Source organism: Micromys minutus (assembly GCF_963924665.1).
Source record: "Micromys minutus genome assembly, chromosome: 13".
NCBI lineage: Eukaryota > Metazoa > Chordata > Mammalia > Rodentia > Muridae > Micromys > Micromys minutus.
Window position 1 is genome coordinate 24254567 of NC_137982.1, and position 19302 is coordinate 24273868.

At 35.6% G+C, this 19302-nt stretch overlaps 1 protein-coding gene across 1 annotated transcript in view; it reads left to right on the forward strand.

Moving 5' to 3' along the window:
• Nucleotides 1-19302, forward strand: part of EPC2 (enhancer of polycomb homolog 2) — a 93756-nt gene that overhangs the window by 51125 nt on the left and 23329 nt on the right. The window contains exons 3-4 of the mRNA XM_080927324.1: nucleotides 6230-6375; nucleotides 15052-15258. Of these exons, the coding sequence (XP_080783450.1) occupies nucleotides 6230-6375; nucleotides 15052-15258 (353 nt within the window). The remainder of the gene's footprint in view (nucleotides 1-6229; nucleotides 6376-15051; nucleotides 15259-19302) is intronic.

Consider the following 19302-nt stretch of genomic DNA (forward strand, 5'->3'; position numbering starts at 1 on the left):
TTGAGACTTACCATATTTAATTAAAGCCATGATTTCTGTATATACATTATAATGGACATCAGTGCTAAAATGAGCTGTAGCATTGTATTGTACTTTATTTACTTCACTTTTGCTAAGTTAGACAATAGTCTTGATCAACCGATGATGTAGAATTCAATCATAGGAGCTGTCTATTTCTTGATTGCTTGCTCAGTAGTTGGCCTTATGATAGGTGCAAATTATTTTATTCTTATAAAAATTTAATGAGATACTTAAGTTTATTGGTATTGGTTTGTAGCTGTTAATCTTTTATCTATCTGTATAATTTTGTCATTTCAAAAATGCTATATAAATGGAAGCACACTGTGTAACTTGTACCATTACCATTTTCAAATTCAGCATAATTCCATTGCAGTTTTTCAAGTTGTTGTGTGTATCAATAATTTGAAGACATTTTATGGCTATTGTGAATAAATTTTCTATGAAAATTAGTGTTGAATTTTAGATTATTTTAAAAATTATTATTAAGGAATAACTGTCAGAACCCAATTATGGAGGCCAGAAGACAAATTTTTATGTCAGTTTTCTTCTACTTTTACATGGGCTCTAGGAATTCATGTCAGATTGTCAGGCTTGTGCAGAAGCCTTTATAAATTAACTTTCAGGCAGTTTTTTTTTTTTTTTTTAGCAGAGTGGTTCTTTTAGCTATCGTGAAAGAAGAATAGTCTTATCTCTATAAAGATTTTTAAACCAGTCTTGTCTTCAAGCTCATACTCATCTCCTTTGAAGGAAATGTGATTTTAGCTAACTCTAAATAGGAGGAAGAGGACTTCCTGATTTGTACTGTGTATTTTGGTGTTCTCTTACCTGCTAATTCTGAAACATTATTTTCACTTCACTCATCAACTCTAATGACTTGCCATTTGCTTTTGTGAGGTTGGAGTTTAAGATAAACCTCATAATCACCTGTCTTATTTAATTTATGGTCATGTTTTTGTTGGAAGAAATCTGTATATATTTTATACTCTGGCTGTTTGAGTGAGAAGCACATCTATGGGACAGTTCCCTGTGGAAGCGTGTCAGGTATAGCAGAAGGGTCCAGGGCAAGGTAGACATACATAAATATAAGACTGGTTTGTGTAAAGAATTCTGAATTCACAAATAAGTTTAGACCTGACCAGTATGGGCTTTATTCTTTGGAAATTTTGGTTTTTAAGCATTCTGATAAGCATGTACAGTATGTTAGAGAATACTATGTGATACATGCTGCTGCACTCTTGTGGAAGGAAAAAGACTGAATAGGTGAGTGTTATATTATAGATCAAAAGGCCATGAGATGGAAACCAAACTTTAGAAATAGAATGTTTTGGTGTCAAACAAAAAGGAGTAGCAGAAAACATTGACTGCTTAAATACTATAATGAACAAAGTACTATTTCTTTCCCTTTTCTACTTAAAAACTGATAAACAGACATAGCTTTAATTGGTACTATTAGAAGGGGGGGGGAGTATGTTTCTTAAAGGACTTTATAATTGAGACCTGTATTAGACTGGATCAGTGGTATTAGGTCTTATGAGAGTTATCTTAGGAAGGAAGGAAAGAAGGAAATAGGGAAAGAGGCAGTACACCCAATTAAATTTTTTTAGCCCTACCACTTCCTACCATTCAGTGGAGGCCAGGGAGGGACAAAGAGAGGGAGGGCGTCTTAGTTTCGGCTTTATTGCTGTAAAGAGACTCATGGACTTATAAAGACAACTATTTAATTGGGGCTGGCTTATAGTTTCAGAGGTTTAGTCCATTATTTGGTGGGAAACATGGCAGCTTGCAGGTAGAAATGGTTTTAAAGGAGCTGAGAGTTCTACATCTTGATCTAAAGGCAGCCTGGAGGAGAATAGACTCCACACTGGCCAGACTTGAGCATATACATGAGACCTTAAAGTTCCACTTCCACAGTGATACACTTCCTCTAACAAGGCCACACATCCTCCAATAAGACCACACCTCCTAATAGAGTCACTTCCCATGGGCCAAGTAGATTCAAACCACCACAGAGGACAGAAGAGAATAAGTTTACACCCATTTAAATTCTTCCAGATCCACATGTCAGGAGGAAACTGTGAAGGGGTTAGAAATCAAGCCAGTATTACCATTCCTGGAGATTGGAGAGAAAAGACAGAGAAGGAGAATAAATGTTTCTTTGTATCATACAACATGTAATGAACATGATATTCTATAGTAGTTAACAGTCATTGATAATGATACTGTGAAGTGATGATAGCAACTGTCTGCCCTTGTTATGTGCTCTACTGGATTGGATCCTACTCATTTATACTATAATTAGTCTGACACTGTCTCACCATATTCCAGCTATTGGTAGCTAGCTCTTCCTAGTTTTATGTTCTCATTCCATTAGGCTGCTGAGCTTGTTAGAGACTTGGGGTATGGTATAATGCTAAATAACTTTGAAAGGCATTTCTGGCTAAATTATGCATATATTCCCTAAGCTAACACCAGTCAATGTGTGAATGTGTCGTATTCTGTCAAGAGACTATCCTAATTTCTTTCCCATACAGAAACTGTTGCTCCTCTTACAGAAAGTAACCACTTTCTTGGTGGACACTGCAGGAAATTTTCTGCTTTCTTTCCCACTTTGGTTTTGCTTTTCAGTGTGATTATTTACACCTCTAAATCCTCTCATGCTTCCTTTTTTTTTTTTATTGCTGATATGCTTTTACCACAAGGATCTACAGGCAGGAAGAGACACACCCTTATTCACTTGTCAGTGCCTTTTTAAAATTTCAATTTTTTTTTGTACTGTTTTTTGAGTTTCAGCATTTCTCCTCTTTCCTCACGCCAAGCCCTCTCATATTTCCTCCCAACTCTCATCAAATTCATGGCTTCCTTTTAAACTGATTGCTATTACCATATTATGGTACTGTATATGTTTTTTAGTGCTGACTGCCTGGCACTGGGCAACTGATTAGTGTGCTCTTCCCTGGAGATGACTAATTCTCCTGCTCCCCGCATTCCTTAGTTGCCTGTAGGGTTATGGCCTTTCCCCAGTCTGCTTTGCCAGTCTATTGTCCTGTTCATTTTTAGTTTGAGTAGTCATGTTGATGTGATTTTATGGGAGTAGCTTCTGACATTCCTAGGAGACACAATCTTACAGCAAACTCCATACCCTCTGGCTCCTACAATATTTCTGCCCCCTCTTTTTCAATGTTCTCCAAACCTTAAATACAGGAATATTTTGTGGATGATACCTCACTTTCCGTCAATCTGTTATGTCAAGACATTTCCAGTTCTTCTGTCTGTTCTCTCCACTGCCTTTTCTTATGTATAAGGGGTGTTTTTCTTTTTTCTTTGGCTGACTGGCCTGCAACACAACTTGTTATTTTTATCATTTGTTACGTAGCAAGAAAAAATGTTTTCTGGGTTTCATAAACTAAGGTATCAGTAAATTAAAAATATTCTGCTTACAGTTTAAAAGAATGTTTTTATACTGTAAACTGGTTTAGCCAACAGCATTTAGTACTCATTTAACCCCAAGTACTTTGTAGAGGTGTGTAAATCTGATGTAAGCAGTGACAGCTTTTACAAGGGAATCTGCCTTTTTGTCTGATAACATAAAGAAGCCAAGTGTGCAGTAAACAGAATGCTGAAACATGTACCTGGTTTGCAAACAACAGGAAGTCTAGATCTCTAAGGAATCTTGTACAGTTTTCAAATACGGAGGACACCCTGATCTGTTTTAGCACATTTTCACATCTCCTGTCAGTTCTCACCATTAATCTTTTCAAATAATTTCCCAGCTTGTCTTGTCCTTTCCCCTGCCTCACAAGCCGGAGTGCTGGCTTTTGTCGGAATAGAATAGAAGGTAGAGCAGATAGGAGGTGGAGGAGCAACAGGTGAGTAAGTAGGTAGGTGTGCACAGATGTTCGTGCACATTTATATATAGCTCTGCCCCTGGACCTGTGGGAATCTCTGTGTACTGTGCAAAGAACATACTGAGTTACTGCTGCTTAGCATTTAGACAAGTCTTTCTTTAAAATAGCTTATGACTTGTATTAGCTACCCGGTTAACTGTCTGCATACTAAAGGAGTTTTATTGTGTGCAGCTGCAAATAGCATTTTCTTAGTGGAAGAGAGAGTGGTGTTTAGTAATCTGTATAGTTTATAGGATCTGCAACATTTCTCATTGAGTTCGATATGAAGTAGATTGGCTTTTTAAAAGCATACTTGTAAATAAATGGTAATCATGTAATTAAACAATAAAAAGATAAGTGCATTTCTAAAAAAAATTACTATACTTTTAAATTAATCATAAGTATAGAATAGTGTGGTAAAGTTTTCTAATAGCTAGAACCTCCTGACTTACTAGCTTTATTTCGTAGGGTATAAAACAAATTAAATACATTAACATTATAAACTTTCAGAATGTGAGACTCATTGGAGCATAAATTATCTACTACATAGAGGTGCTGAGACAGTCATTTTAGAAGGTGTACAGCATATTGGCCATTGCTTGGCTCATAGTAAGTAAGTGCTATAAAAGTTTGTAAGCGGCTAACATTCACTTTTATTCTTATTGTTATTGGTAGTAAAATATTTTAAAGAATTGATTCAAGTTCCAATCTTATCTGTGTGACTTTTTTTAACTTTATGATCACATATCTCTGTTTCTATTATTACTATTAGGAATTACCCTTAAGAATGATGTGCTAAATCTGTGAATGACACAGATGTGGAGGATAAACATGTTTGGGTTACCTTCATATGCAGGCAGCATTAAATAACCGGCCTGCTAGTGATTGGTCTTTCTTACTGCTTTATTCTAAAATCTCACCAATTATTTTCAGTCCATATTTGTGTATGTTAGCCTTTTCAGTATACACAAGGATATTTTAAAATGTCGAGTGATACATATCAGAGGAAAAATTATAGTTCCCTTTCTGTTCTTGAACTCCTATCCTGATAGCCCCTCAAGACCAGTAGATAATTATCAGCAATTTCTTTTCTTCAAAAATATTCTGCATTTGAGTATGCATCATGTCCTTTCTATCCTTGGCCCTCGCCTCCTGTTCCTTCACGGTGGCTTCCATCATAGGCTCCTCCCTAGGCTGTGGTTCATCCTGAGCATGTGCAGACCGTCATTTTTCTTTCTTTCTATAGACTGCTTATTCTGCATTTTCCTTCTCAGTGTGTCACGTTTAATACTTTATATATTTTTCTATGTAAATTTATGTTGTTGGAATTACCAAGTTTGAAAGTATATTTTAATTGATAAATACCAGCTTATAAGTTCTTCCTCATAGCCCAAAATAGCTTAATATCAGCTTTTAAATCTTAGTCTAGTTGATGGCTGAAAAATGCTGTGTTTGTGTCTGCTTACTTTGCACGTTTAAAAGTACATTGGTATTTATTCTCCACTAAAAATTCTTGGCCATTTTTTTAAAGTATTAGGTTCTTTTCTTATATTTCTGAGAAATTGTAAGAAAAGTAGCCCTTTACATGTTACTTTTTCCTCAGCTCTTGTCTACTGACTTAGAAAATTTTATATAGAGAAATTTAAAATTTATGTAGCCAATTATTTTAAATTAGTTTTTGTTATATTTTAATTTAAAACTATCCACATAATTCTTTCTGTAATTTGTTTTTATATTTTTGTGTACCTGGTTTTCTTTCTTGGGTGTTGTAATATTGTCATTTATTAACTTTACAATAAGAGTAGGCATTAGCCTTAATTTATTTTGTTACCAGTCAGCTATTTTGACACCTTTAAAAAATTATTTTTATTTTACATTTTATCTTCAATGATTTACTTTTTGTGCTGTATGCTAATCTTAATTCTGGATTTTTTTTCTTAAAACTTTATTTAAAAAAACATACATGTATAGATTTTTAAAAGCATTTTGTCATAAGACTATATGAATATAATATATTTTTGTCAGTACTTGATTTTTTTTAAACATTTGATAGTATGCATTGAAATCGTACTAGTTACTTAATTATGGATTTTTAGTGTTCTTCTATAGTTTTTATGTTGCCAGATTGGCATATTTATCTCTGTTATAATTACTGTTATACATTTTGTAATATATGTGAGATACTTTTAAAAAGTACTTTCTCAGTTAATATTCTTATTCCATACGAAAAGCAATATATTTGTCACTGTACAGTCTCTAAAACTGTGTGTATTAACTTCATAAATTCAGTTCAATTTGAAGAATTTCTCTTTTTACTTTTTTAGCTTTTAACCTAGACAACGAGCAACCAGATTATGATATGGATTCAGAAGATGAGACATTATTAAATAGACTTAACAGAAAGATGGAAATTAAACCTTTGCAATTTGAAATTATGATTGACAGACTTGAAAAAGCCAGTTCTAACCAGGTACTGTATCATGTAAAAGTGTCTCTTATGTTTATAATTAAACCAGTTAACACCTTTGCATCTGCTTAGCCAAGTATGTTACCTGAAAGTGCTGCATTGAGTTTCTTTCTATTTTTTCTCCCTCCGCCTCTGTCCTCCCACCCCCTCAACATTCTAGAATTTCTATTTGAACAAAATATTTTATAATTTTCTTGAATAGAAATAGAATATTCTGACTTCTTCCCACATGGGTAAAAACAATGTCATAATGTTTTGATCATTTGCATATATTTTTGATATTTCATAACTAATTTTATTTAATTGAGTATCTGAAGTAATTATCTTAAATCTTGTTTTTAGTTGCCTAAATTTATATAAGTTTCTATAATTTGAGGGGAGGTAACTTTAATAACATATACATTACAGTGTTATACAAAATTATTTACAAAGTAATTGAGAATTTTTTTTAGTAGGCTGTTCTAAAATTTAAATTCACAAGGAATTTAAAATAATAACCATCTTTCTAGACATAATTAGCCATCACATGTCAAGAGGCTTTAAGTAGTTATCCTTTTGACTTAATGACCTTTATGTCTCGAATTACTCTGTGGAAAAGTAAATAGGTGGCTGGGAATGGAACTCAGTGGGGAAGCTCCTACTAAACATGGAAGCCTGGGAGCCTTTCCCTTGTACCACAGCAACACAAGAGAGACCTTTACCTGCAAGATGTGGTATAATGCAGACATTCAACTAATGAGTTTAAATGGTCACTAATGCCATGGATATTGTTTATGTTTCTGATTTTGAAAACAGGATATAGAATTTATTTAGAAAACTATGGTTTGTTGAAAACATACTTGCATGTATGCATTAGGACAAAGGAGATACAACAAAATGCTGACAATGGTTACATTTGAATGTGCAAATTTTGGGGGAGTTTTGTACTCATTATGCTATTTTTTGTTTTGCAAGCTTGCTATAATAAAGGATGCATTGTTACCTGATTAGATTTTTAAATAAACTTTTAAAAATTACTTTTCGTGTACCTGTGTGGTATATTAATGTACTAATTACTCTTAAGGAACTTAGGGATATAACAAAATTACAAATAAACTATACAATAGATTCTTAATTTTTTTATACCGGTTTATCTAAAAATCAAAAACCCCTACAATTTAAATTTTTTAAATCTCTAATGTAGTGGTTCTCAACCTGTGGGATGTGACCTTTTGGGATAACATCAGATATTTAGCATTATAATTCATAACAGTAACAAAATTATAGTTATGAACTATCAGCAAAAATAACTTTATGGTTGGGGTCACTGTTTGAGGAGCTGTATCAAAGGGACACAGCATTAGGAAGGTTGAGAACCACTGCGTGTCTAAGATATTAGCAGAACATTTTCAAAGCCTTTCCATCAGAAAATTACTTAGCTATACTGTTAGCTACTCTTCTCTTTGTCCTGATAGAAAATAATACCCAGTGTCTATCAAAAAAAAGGGGGGGGGCATACTTTGGGACTGAGGCAAAAACTCAGTTGAGAAGTGCTAACCAATGTGTAATTGGATCCCTAGCACTGCCATGCAATCAGGTGTGGTGGCACGTGCTTGTAATCCAGCTCTTCAGAGGAAGTCAGAAGTATTACAGATTCATCAGTTGCCAGCATCACAAATTTACAATCAGCCTGGGAAACATAGATGATGTTTGAAAGGGGAGTGGGGGAGCATTCTGCAAGTTAAACTTTGTATTATTAAGCTTACTAATATTTTAGATATTTTTAATTAGATTTTTTCTTCATTATTACATAAGGATTCATTAGATGTGTGCGCAAGCGTACTAATATTTTAGATATTTTTATTAGATGTTTTTCTTCACTATTGCATCAGGATTCATTAGATGTGTGTGCATATTTGTCTTAAGTTTATATCCATTCTTTTATATACAGATGTTCCCAGCAAATTTAGGTTGGGCTAATCTTTTGGAATTTATTCTATTTTCTGTAATGGTTTAGAAATTCACTTGGTGTGGCTGAGATCATATCATCAAAAGTCTTCTGTTCTTTTGAGTGGCTTACTTTCTTAGTGTCTAGGCAAACAAATAGTTGGTAGCACTGAAAAAGACAGATGACAGCTTATTCAAGTAAGAACAGGCAACTATGTGTACACCTGGCAGTTCACTGTGCACATCTGCTGAGAGCCACCTTGTTTTCTCTTTGCTTAGGACTGAGATTCTGGGCCTACAAAGAAGTATTTGATAGCACCTACTTAAAAGCAGAGAGGCAGTGGCAGAATTGTTATCAAAGGACTGAGATGAGAGCCTGTCGTAAGAGCTAGGAATGTACAGACCCCAAAGGGTCATCTGTCCTCATAACTCCCTGTTTCTTATTTCATGGATCTCTTGCTTTTCCTTTTGGAGGCTGCATAGCCTCACAGGACAAAGGATTCAGATTATTAGGCTGGTGGAGGAAAAACTTAAAAAGTTAGGCAAAATTTTTGCTCCTATCATTCTGGACATATTATGTATTGAAAACTGTTACCAAACGCTGTGATTAGTTTCAGTTTCCATCTGTGGCTTCTTTCTGTGTTCTCTATTCTTTTTCCCTCTGCAGTGCTAGACATTGATTCCAGGGCCTTGTACATTCAGGAAAAAAAATAACTGCTGCTGAGCTGGCTGTGCTCTATCTTAAAACTGTCTCTGGTGTTGTATTAGACTGTTTTGTCCCTCTGGTTTCTCTCCCCACCCCACCTACCACCTCCAGGAACTGCACTCTGCTGCTTCTGTTTGCTTGTTTGTTGTTTTTGTTATTTCTTTGAGGCAAGGCATTGTTTCTGGGGCAGGCTGTGAGTTGGCCTCAGGCTCCTTCAGCTCTCACAGTGGTCTTGGTGAAATTCCATTTACTTACAGAATTCTTTCTTGGGTAGTATTTGGGGTAATGTCACCTCTGTGCTGGCTTTACTGGATATAATAAGCCATGGACCTCTCTGCCCATGACTTCTTTGAGATGCTTCAGGATTTTTTCCCCTTTTCTGATATAACTAACCTCTTTGCATTCCCACCAAGACCCCTCGAGCTTATTAACACCCCTCTAAGACTGGGGTTACCTTCTCATCCTGGACAGTCCTAACCTGTCTTTGCAGAGATTACACAAACTCTTTGAAAAAAAAAAATCTTATCAGTCATGACAGCTATTTTTAGTGCCTGAACTTAGATTTCACCTCATACTGGGAAGAGGAAAGGGTTAATCACTTGGCAAAATTAGAACATGGATGGTAGTTTGAATAAAAGTCTTAAAGACAACAGTGAATGGATGCAGCTTAAAGAGTACACAGGTGTTATTTGAAACAGTTTATCTTGCAAGCTTCTTTGTACATTTACAGCCATTTCTACGTGAAAATGTCTTTTGGGGTTTTGTTGTAGGGTTTTGATTTTTTTTTTTTTTTTTTTTGGTGCTTCATTATTTGGTGTTGTTTGTTTGCCACAAGCTACCTTAAGTTGCATTCTCTTTTATTGACTTTTCTCTCTATATGAATACCTTAATAAAATACTTTCCAAAACAAGTTTTTTTTCTTATATATGGTGTATTTATTATCGTTGCTTTTCATTTAGCACACATTTCCATAGAAAGACAACTAGCCTTCTACCACCCCTGCCCTGAACAGAATGCTTCTAATAATATGTGGGGAAAATAGAGACCCATCATCCATGAATTGGATACTTTTCCTCTCTTCCTACTTACGTACCTCCTTTAATTCTCACAGAGACAGACTCCAGTTCTTCCTGATTTGCGTGTGTAACGACACACTTCTTCAGTATTTCACTTTTACTTAGCTTTCCTCACATTTCTTAAGTCTCTGTATTCTCAGAAAAATATCCAAGAATCTTTGTTTCCAAGAGAATTTTTTTAAATTTCATCTTTCTCAACAAACTATCATCTTGTCTCTCCTTTTTGAAAATTTAAATTTTCAAAAGATAAGAAAGAACTTGTTGCTTCCTACATTTACCATAACTACTAAGTTGGATAATCCCCAAGTTCATCCTAGTCCCAGATTGCCCTCAGGGACCTCTCTCAACCTCACCTCAGAATCCATGTATTAGGTGTTGTTGGTTGCATTTGATGATTTTCTCTTTTCCTTCTTTTCATTGCCTTTTTCTGTCACATGTGATAATACTCATTTAGTATTCTGACCTCAGCTCTTACTCTTCTATAACTTAAGCTACCAATAGCCTCTTGCTGGTCCTCAAATTCTGTGTTTACATATTGAGCTCCAGGCAGTATTTCTCTAGAACATTTCTGACATAGCAGAATTTTCAGATCATCTTCAGACCCTTTGTCACTTCACTTCTACAGCTCTTCCTTCCTTCGTTCCTTCCTTCCTTCCTTCTTTCCTTCCTTCCTTCCTTCCTTCCTTCCTTCCTTTCTTTCTTTCTTTCTTTCTTTCTTTCTTTCTTTCTTTCTTTCTTCCTTTCTATCTTGGAATCATCTTTCATTTGGCTGACCATACTTGAACTTATAATCATCCACAGCCAAGTATACCCTACAGGAAACTGGTGTTTTTATTCTGAAGTATTGTTTAGTACATGTATGTTATTAAAGTTGATAAAAAAGAATCTCAGTTTTTTTCTCGATTTTTAAATTTTAATGAGCAAGAGTATTTTGTTTGCATGTTTGTGCACCACGTCCATGCCTGGTGCCTGCAGAGATAAAAAGAGGATGTTGGATCAGCTGGAACTGGAGTTAGGGATGGCTGTCAGTGCTGGGAAACAAACTAGGGTCCTCAGCAGAACAACAGTACTAACTGGGGAGCCATCGCTCCAGCCCCAGTAATCTAACTTTTAAAATAACTTGCTCGAGTTTAGTGTTTATGGTTTCTGTTATAGCTCAAAGTGTTATTGGACCCAGATTTGTTTTAACTTTGTGTTGCTGGAAAACCAGAGTGTTGTACACATTGCTGCAGAAGTTGGTTTCAACACATCAGTGGCTAGAAAGAAGTTTTCCCTCAGTGAAACTACAGTGAAAGCTTTGGAAGAATGGATTACAAAGATACTTCTTAAGTACTTAACTCAGATGAGCAGATAAGTGGAATAGTGCAAGTTTGTTTGTTTGTGTTTTTCGTTTGCTTGGCTAGTTGGTTTCTTGTTTTATTTGTTTTGAGGTAAAGTCTCATATAGCTCAGCCTAGCCCGAAGCTCCTAATCATCATTCTTCTACATCCCAACTGTAGGTTACAAGTGTTTGTCACTACACCTGGTAATAGTGTATGAATAATGAATAATGAATTCTAATAGATTAGCATTGGTTCCATATGAAGAAGAGAGTGTTGTGTTATTTAGCTGTGGTATTAATAGGCTTAGAATTGAAATAGAACTCTTCTAATTTGGATACATGTCCTTTAAAATATAGTACTTGGCTGATGTTACAATGCTTTTCTCAGTGATCCTGTCTGAGACTGAGGTTCTGTCAAAGCTTCATTGCCATAGTTTGAAGACCTTTGGAAAAAATAATGCTTTTTCCTCAATTTAATACATGCAGAATACTCAAATGTGTTACACTGCATATTTCTACTCATTAAATGATTCTATTTTTCGTCATTGTCTTTTATAATTGTGTGTTACAAGTGATTTTATAAGTAAAAATGTTTCTCATGTCATCTGCATAAAATCATGTCACTCTTAATCCATTTTACACTGAATGTAGTTATTCATTCTTAGCAGAAGGTGAAAAGGTATCATTTAACACTTTAAATTTAATGTGAATAATTAGTTATTTGGAAACCACTAGATTTGAATGAAGAGCGGTAAGACAAAGAGGGCCTGTAGCAGTCAGTCACCCTCACAGATGCATACCAGATGAAGCACCTCCATGCTCTGCTGTGTCTGACTGCAGCAGCACTCTGGCCAGAAGTCCCCACATTCCCTTTCAGCTGTTTGTCTTGTCCACTTTGTCATTGTCTTTAGCCAGGGAATTTATCTTAGTTTATTTTCCCTTTCTCCACAGTCTGTGCACTAATGGAGCTGATACTTTCTTTTTTGCCTAATTGACTGGTTTAAAAAAAAAAAAAAACTTTAAATTTTTCTTTATAATTTGTTTGATTGTTTAACATATATAGAAATTGCAAGGCCTTGGTTTTTATCAAGCAAACTAAATGGTACCACAAAACGTGAGAAGCCCAGTGGTAAGGAGTTTTCTCCTTGCCTCTGATGCCCAGATGATCAAGCAGCCCAGAGCTGTTTCAGAAGTAGCACATTTACTACAGTTCACTACTGGCATCCACTGCTTTTTTTGTGAATAAATGCATGCTTAGTGACAGGTTTTTTTTTTTGTTTGTTTGTTTGTTTTTAACTTAGTGCAAACTGATAGAAAGGCCCGGGACTACTGTGCCTTGCTATAGTCCCAGCACAGCAGTACGAAGTCTGAGGCAGCATTGTGAAGCAGGACTGCAGTAGAGCCATGCCCTGCACATACAACAATGCAAACAAACAAAGCCATGTGTTGTGGGTTGTCATTGTGTAGATGTTTGGAAGCTATAATTGACATTGGAAAATGTCAGAATGTTTAACTGTAAATTGTATATTAAATTATTAGTTGTAATATAAAATATTTTAAAAGGTAAAAAGAAATCATGGTGCGTTGTGTCTGAGAATCTTACTTTTGCTCTGCTGGCTGGGAAAGTGCCCTGTTTTCTTCCCCTCTCTACAGTTAGACTAAGACTTGCTTTAATTATCAGAGCTTATGAAATACTATCAGCAGTGTAAAGATCAAACAGCTGAAACACATGCAGCAAAGCAGAACATTGTTTCTCCTGGACTCTAGAGCACATGATTGCTGCCAATGATGCCGTGGTGCTGTCAGTATGAGGTAGAATCTGTGAGCTTCAGGGACTCTGTTCTGGATTAAAAGTGTCTGTCGGTCATTAGGTGAGTGCTCACCTAACCTTCGTTAGGTCCTGAGTTAATTTACTACACTCTCCCATGTGCACATGATGTACAGAAAGGAAATGAGACAGAAAGCTCAGTTCTTGTTCTATTCCTGTTTTTATAGACCTTAGGGATCTAAATTACTGTTCAACAGAATGTTTAACAGTTTGAAGCTTTCTATTTTAAGGTTCCATCTAGAGGGTTGGAGATACCTAGAAGGGTAAATGCAACAACAGATTCCTGGTCTGAGTTCAGGTTCCAGAACTTGTGCAAAAAGTCAGATGTAGAATTAGAGATCTATAATCTTGACATAGGATCTTAGAGTGGCTAGCCAAGATAGGAGAATCACCTAGAAGCCCCCATGCTAGCTAAGCTACAGTTCATAGTGCAGCAACAGAAATCAGAGACCCTGCCTCAGAAGAACCTACTCCTAAGAATTGTGTCTGCCTCCACCCACACAGGAGCTGTGACCTGTGCAGACATGCATTTACACACATGCATACAAATTAAATAAGCATAATTTTTAAAAATAGCTTTAAGAAAAGATGTTTAGAAATACTAGTCCTTTTTTTATCCTAAGCTTACAGTCACATGGACTAGAATACAGGAATTGAATTAGCAGTATATTCTTTTCCTCGTAGGAATTACATATAAAAGAAACTCACTACTCAGTCTAGCTTAGTGCTAGAAAATTCTTGTTCTCAACACTGGTTCAAGATACTGTCAAGTCTCTGACAGGTGCTTTTCATAAGAGCTTTGATATAGGTATTAATGGGTTTATTTCTCCTTTCTGGATTCAGCAGGTAAAATGTTTATGTAACTAAAATAAGATGTATAAAAATTTGCTTAATCATATACATTACCTTACTCCTTGAGAAGATCAGATCACTTAACTAGCTTTTAGCAGGATGTAAATGGAGGTGGCAGTTATTTCTAATGAACTCTAAATTACAAAAAGATCAAGTAATTTCAAGGCTGAAAAGCCTATCAGAAGTAATTCAGCAAAGTTGTAATGGTTTACTGACTGTAGCTTAACAGTGTTTACTGTCATTAATCATTTGAACACAGTGACACTGATGACTGACCTGCTGAAACTACTCTTCAGTTGATCTTTTGGTCGTGTGTTTACAGCATTTGTTTAACCTGCCATAGCACTTCCAGTTGCAGCAATAGGCAGATCCAAATCATAATAGACCTTAGAAGTCAATATCGTAGACTTGGGAAATCCGGTGATCTGTACATTTATTTTGTAAATTTATGACAACACAGGAACTCACATGAGCTTACATGCATGTGTTCAGGAGTTGACCCCTGCTTTCTTCAGTGACTCTCCTCCTCCTTACTTTTTGAGTTGAAGCTCCTTGCTGAACCTGGAATTTGCTGACTAGGCTGGCAGCATGCAGGAGTCATTTGTCACCACCTCCTTGGTGCCTGGATTGCAGGCACACACAGCACACACCTTTTTTATGTGAGTGTTGATCCCTGGCATCAGGTTCTCATGCTTACAAAACAAGCATGTTTCTAACTGAGCCATTGCAACAGCTCCTTATCAGATATTAAAGTAGTGGAACCACTACCACCCTGGGCAAAATATGAATTTTTAAAATAACATCCCAGTTAAAAATACTGGTGTTAGGTTGAGTAGAATTACATCTTCACCTGCTGTTACAGTATCTAATTGTGATTATTTCACTGGACCACATTTTCTGAGATTGCTGTTGTTTATCCTGATTTCTTTCTCAGACGTTTCCATTGGTGACGTCTTGTGCTTTCTATTTAGCTTGTAACACTTCAAGAAGCAAAGCTGCTGCTAAATGAAGACGATTATCTTATTAAAGCTGTATATGACTACTGGGTGAGGAAACGGAAGAACTGCAGGGGGCCGGCCCTCGTCCCCCAGATTAAGCAAGAAAAAAGAGACGGCTCTACCAACAATGATCCTTATGTTGCCTTTCGGAGGAGAACTGAGAAAATGCAGACTCGGAAGGTAATGTCCAATTGTAATTTAACTGACTGTAGCTTGATAGTGTTTACTGTCATTAGTCATTTGAACACGCTGACACTGATGACCTGACCTTCTGAAACTACTCATCTGTTGATCACATGTTTACATTATTTGTTTTGCCCGCCTTAGCAATATGATCACAACTAGTTTAGACTTCCAGAGGTTGCAATAAGAAGAGTTTCCTGTGCTTACAACTTCACAGGTTTTGAGTTCCTCACTAAACTGTGTATGCACTCATGAATCACTTCTATTTGGGAGTTAAGAATTTGAAATCTAATTATCCTTATTGGAGACTTAAGAGTTTTGAAATGATATCCTTGTTCCTGCAAATGAAGATAAGTCTTGCTGCCTCTAAGTTTATGGTGTAGGAAGTAAAGAAGAGTTGTTCTGGCAATCCCCAAAAGTAACAGTGGGTTTGTTTTTTTGGTTTTGTTTTTTGTTTTGTTTTGTTTTTTGTTTTTGTTTTTGGGTTTTGTTGTTGTTGATTTGCTAATTTTCTTAGTTGCCAGTTGTGTCAGATTTCAAATTGAGAGATATGTCTCCATCTGAAATTCACAAGTGTGAACCAGAATCTAAGATAAATAGAATTTTGTACTGTGGAATGATGATGATATAGAATAAAATGAAAATATTGTTTCTGAGTGTTATTTACTACCTCGTATTTCTCATAAGAAACAGTGAATACTACTCATGGTAACATATGCTCTTAACATCTCAAGGGACCAGGAACACATAGCTAAATACTGAAGAATTATAGTTTGGAACAAAGCATCTTCTGTGTATTCTTGTTTCTCCTAATGTTGAAAGCTTGTCTCTGTCAGCTGTTAGTGTAGCAGCTGTGAAGTACAGCAGATGTAGGCACTGTATATTTTAGGAAAAACTCTCCTACTGCTTAATAACTAGAGTTTTTTTTTTTGTATGAGTCTTTATTATGAATGTGATTTTCCTAAACATCAGAGGACAACATTTCCAAAAATAACTACTGTCACTATCACAGGCCTAGGTCTCACTTTAGCACTCCAGTCTTAGCTAAGGATGTAAGGATTCTGAAGAGGTAACATTTTAATTAGAAAAGAATAAGGTGAACTAGGTTTATGAGCACAGTTAAACTTTGCTTACATGGAGACTGGTGATGCAGAAAGAGACTTGTTGGCATTGGCCATCTGAACTACCTTTTAAAAGCAGTGTCATCAATTGGATTACATTGAGACATGACTCTTACAATCTTTGCTGAAAGGAAAATGTATTATGCTTCTTTCAGTGAGTAAATGTGAAAATTGATATTTATTTGCATGTAAGTAACATTCTGGATATAAAGGTATACTTTTTTTAGCAGTGTTAGGAAAATTACTAGTAACTGTTTTCTAAGTAGGTGTGTCATCGTTCCACAATTACCAATACCACTTTCTCCTACTGTTGCTTCTCACCTTTTGATACACCATTTTTACCTTCCTCTGCAGGGCACTACATTTCCTTTTCACTGCTCTTTGTTTTTTATTCTTCTCTTCAATTGTAGACCACATGGATTACCCCTGCCATGCACTGTGTGCTATTAACAAATGTTTATTGTGTTTCAAAATTAGAAAGATAGGAAAGTGCTCGACAGGTTGTCTTGCATACTAGGTAAAGAGGAGGTAGGCAGGATGGAGCATGCAAGGATAATACTGCTGGTAACAAGGCCCTGTTTCCTTTTTGCATCATTAAACTTAAAAACACAACTTATGCAAAGACCAAAAGGTTTAATGGAATATTTACATGACAGTCCAGAACTTAGCTATAACTCGCTGAACTAAAATTAATTTGGATATTAATAAGTACTTTAGGACATTTTTACACCAGATGATCTTATCTAAATGTACTAGCTAGGAAATCCTAATCAGCATGTGTATTTAATATGCTAAGTACATAGATACAGTCTTATTTATTGCTTGTGCCATCTGTCTACCTCTGTGTGGCTCAAAAAAAGTAAGTAGGAAGGGAAACTCCTGGTTCTCAGTTCTGCCTATGCACACCAATCACCCATGAATCACCTTACATTGTAAAAAGATAAGCAATTACTCAAAAAGACAGAGGTTTGAAAATCACTTCCCTGGAGCTTTGATGGTAGGTATAGAAGTCTATAGAACTGCAATTAGAAGAGGAGAATTAATCCTAAGGGGCTGGGGGGAGGGAGCAGGTAAGAGGACTTGCTGCTCTTAGAGATGACCCAAGTTTGGTTCACAGCTCACAAGTACCTGTAACTTGAGCTCCAGCTCAACACCTCTGGCTTCTGTAGACACCTGTACTCTTGTACACATACCTGCACACACACATATAACTAAGATAAAACATAAATGAAAAGTTTTCTAAAGGAAACACAAGTTGTTGGCCCAGAGCAGAGAGACCATCGTGAGAAGGAGTCAACAGTTAGAAACTAGAAAATATGGCCATTGGAAGAGATTAGAAATAGTGTCAGCATGGACTTCCAGTTTTTAATGTTGATATAAATAAAGATAAACCTGGAAAAAGGATTCTGCTGGTCAAGAAAATAAGAATGTTGGAGCATAGTAGAGCACAGGAGCCAAGCTGAAATTAGGTGGAAATCTTTAGACATTAAAATAATGAGAGTAATAAATTATAACTCATAGAATACCCTATGACCACATACTTAAGGTAGAGACAGGAAGCACGTAAAGCATACTTTTTTACAGTAATGTACTCCGAGTGCCAGGTTTCACATATGTCTTTCCATAGTCCCCATCTCTCTCCCTCACTCCCCCTCCGTGCCCAATGCTCTTCTGCACGTGCTGGTCCTCTTCTCACTCCTTTGCTTCACCCTGTATCATTTCTGTGGTAGTTGGGCTGAAAGCCTATAACCTAAATGTAATTATGAAAAGACGTTAGTGAAAAATACACTACATTTTTCCATTTAAAAAATAAAAAGGAAAGTCACAAAGTCTGATGATCACAGAAAAAGACCACTATATACCCTATGTTTCATGTATTCATATTCCTTCCCAAGATCTGTTTATCCTCTTTCTGTTTTCAATACCATAAATATACACCAATTTAAATCTGGATTCTACATATAAGGAAAGTGTGGTATTTGTCCTTCTGAGTATTGGCTTATTTTGTTTAGTGATCTAAAATTTTATTCATTTTCTTTTAAATATAATCTCATTTTTATAGCTGAAAATGTGTGTGTGTGTGTGTGTGTGTGTGTGTGTGTGTGTTTTCTTTATTCATTCATTACTTTTTGGTCAGATGTCAAAACTTAAAAATACTAACAAAAACAGAGTTTAAACTTTACCAAGCAGCTATGATACTAACAATTATTTTAAGTAAAAGAACCATTGAGTATTAAACTTAGAAAATTTTAATGACAAACTAAATATATAGTTCTACAACATTCTAGGTTAATTTAAAAGGGAAAGTAATATTTTAGTGGGTAAGCCCGACAGTCACTATCCTGAGTAGTCAGCAGTAATGTGTTATCTAACTCTATAGGCTGTGAGCCTATATCATTTCTGTGGTAATGGTACCAGAACACATAACCCGAGTCTAATCATGAAAAGCATCAGTGCATTCAGATTGAATACACTACAAAAATAAATATTCTACATTTTAAAAAGGCCATAAAGTCATGATGATCATAAAAAAACAACTTTTTCCAAAAGTGGGATATTAAAAACATCACAACTGAAAACAGATTTAATCCTGAGTCATATTTGTGAAAAAATAATAATAATTTTGAAAATAAAAATACTATTTCACTAATATTGATCTTAGTTTCTAGATTTTGATCTTTGTACTTGCTTTGAGAATATGTAAACATCATTGTTTTTATAAAAGCAGATTAGAATATTTAGGGACATATGTTCATCTCAAATTTGGAAAATACTGCCAATACTCTGTACATTTATATACATAACTAGAGATAAGAAAGATAAACTTTATCCCTTTGGGGAGCTGGTTAAATATCCATGGGAAGTATCTGTGCTATTTTTGTATGTCAGAGATTGCATTTAAACGATGCTTTGTAAGAGT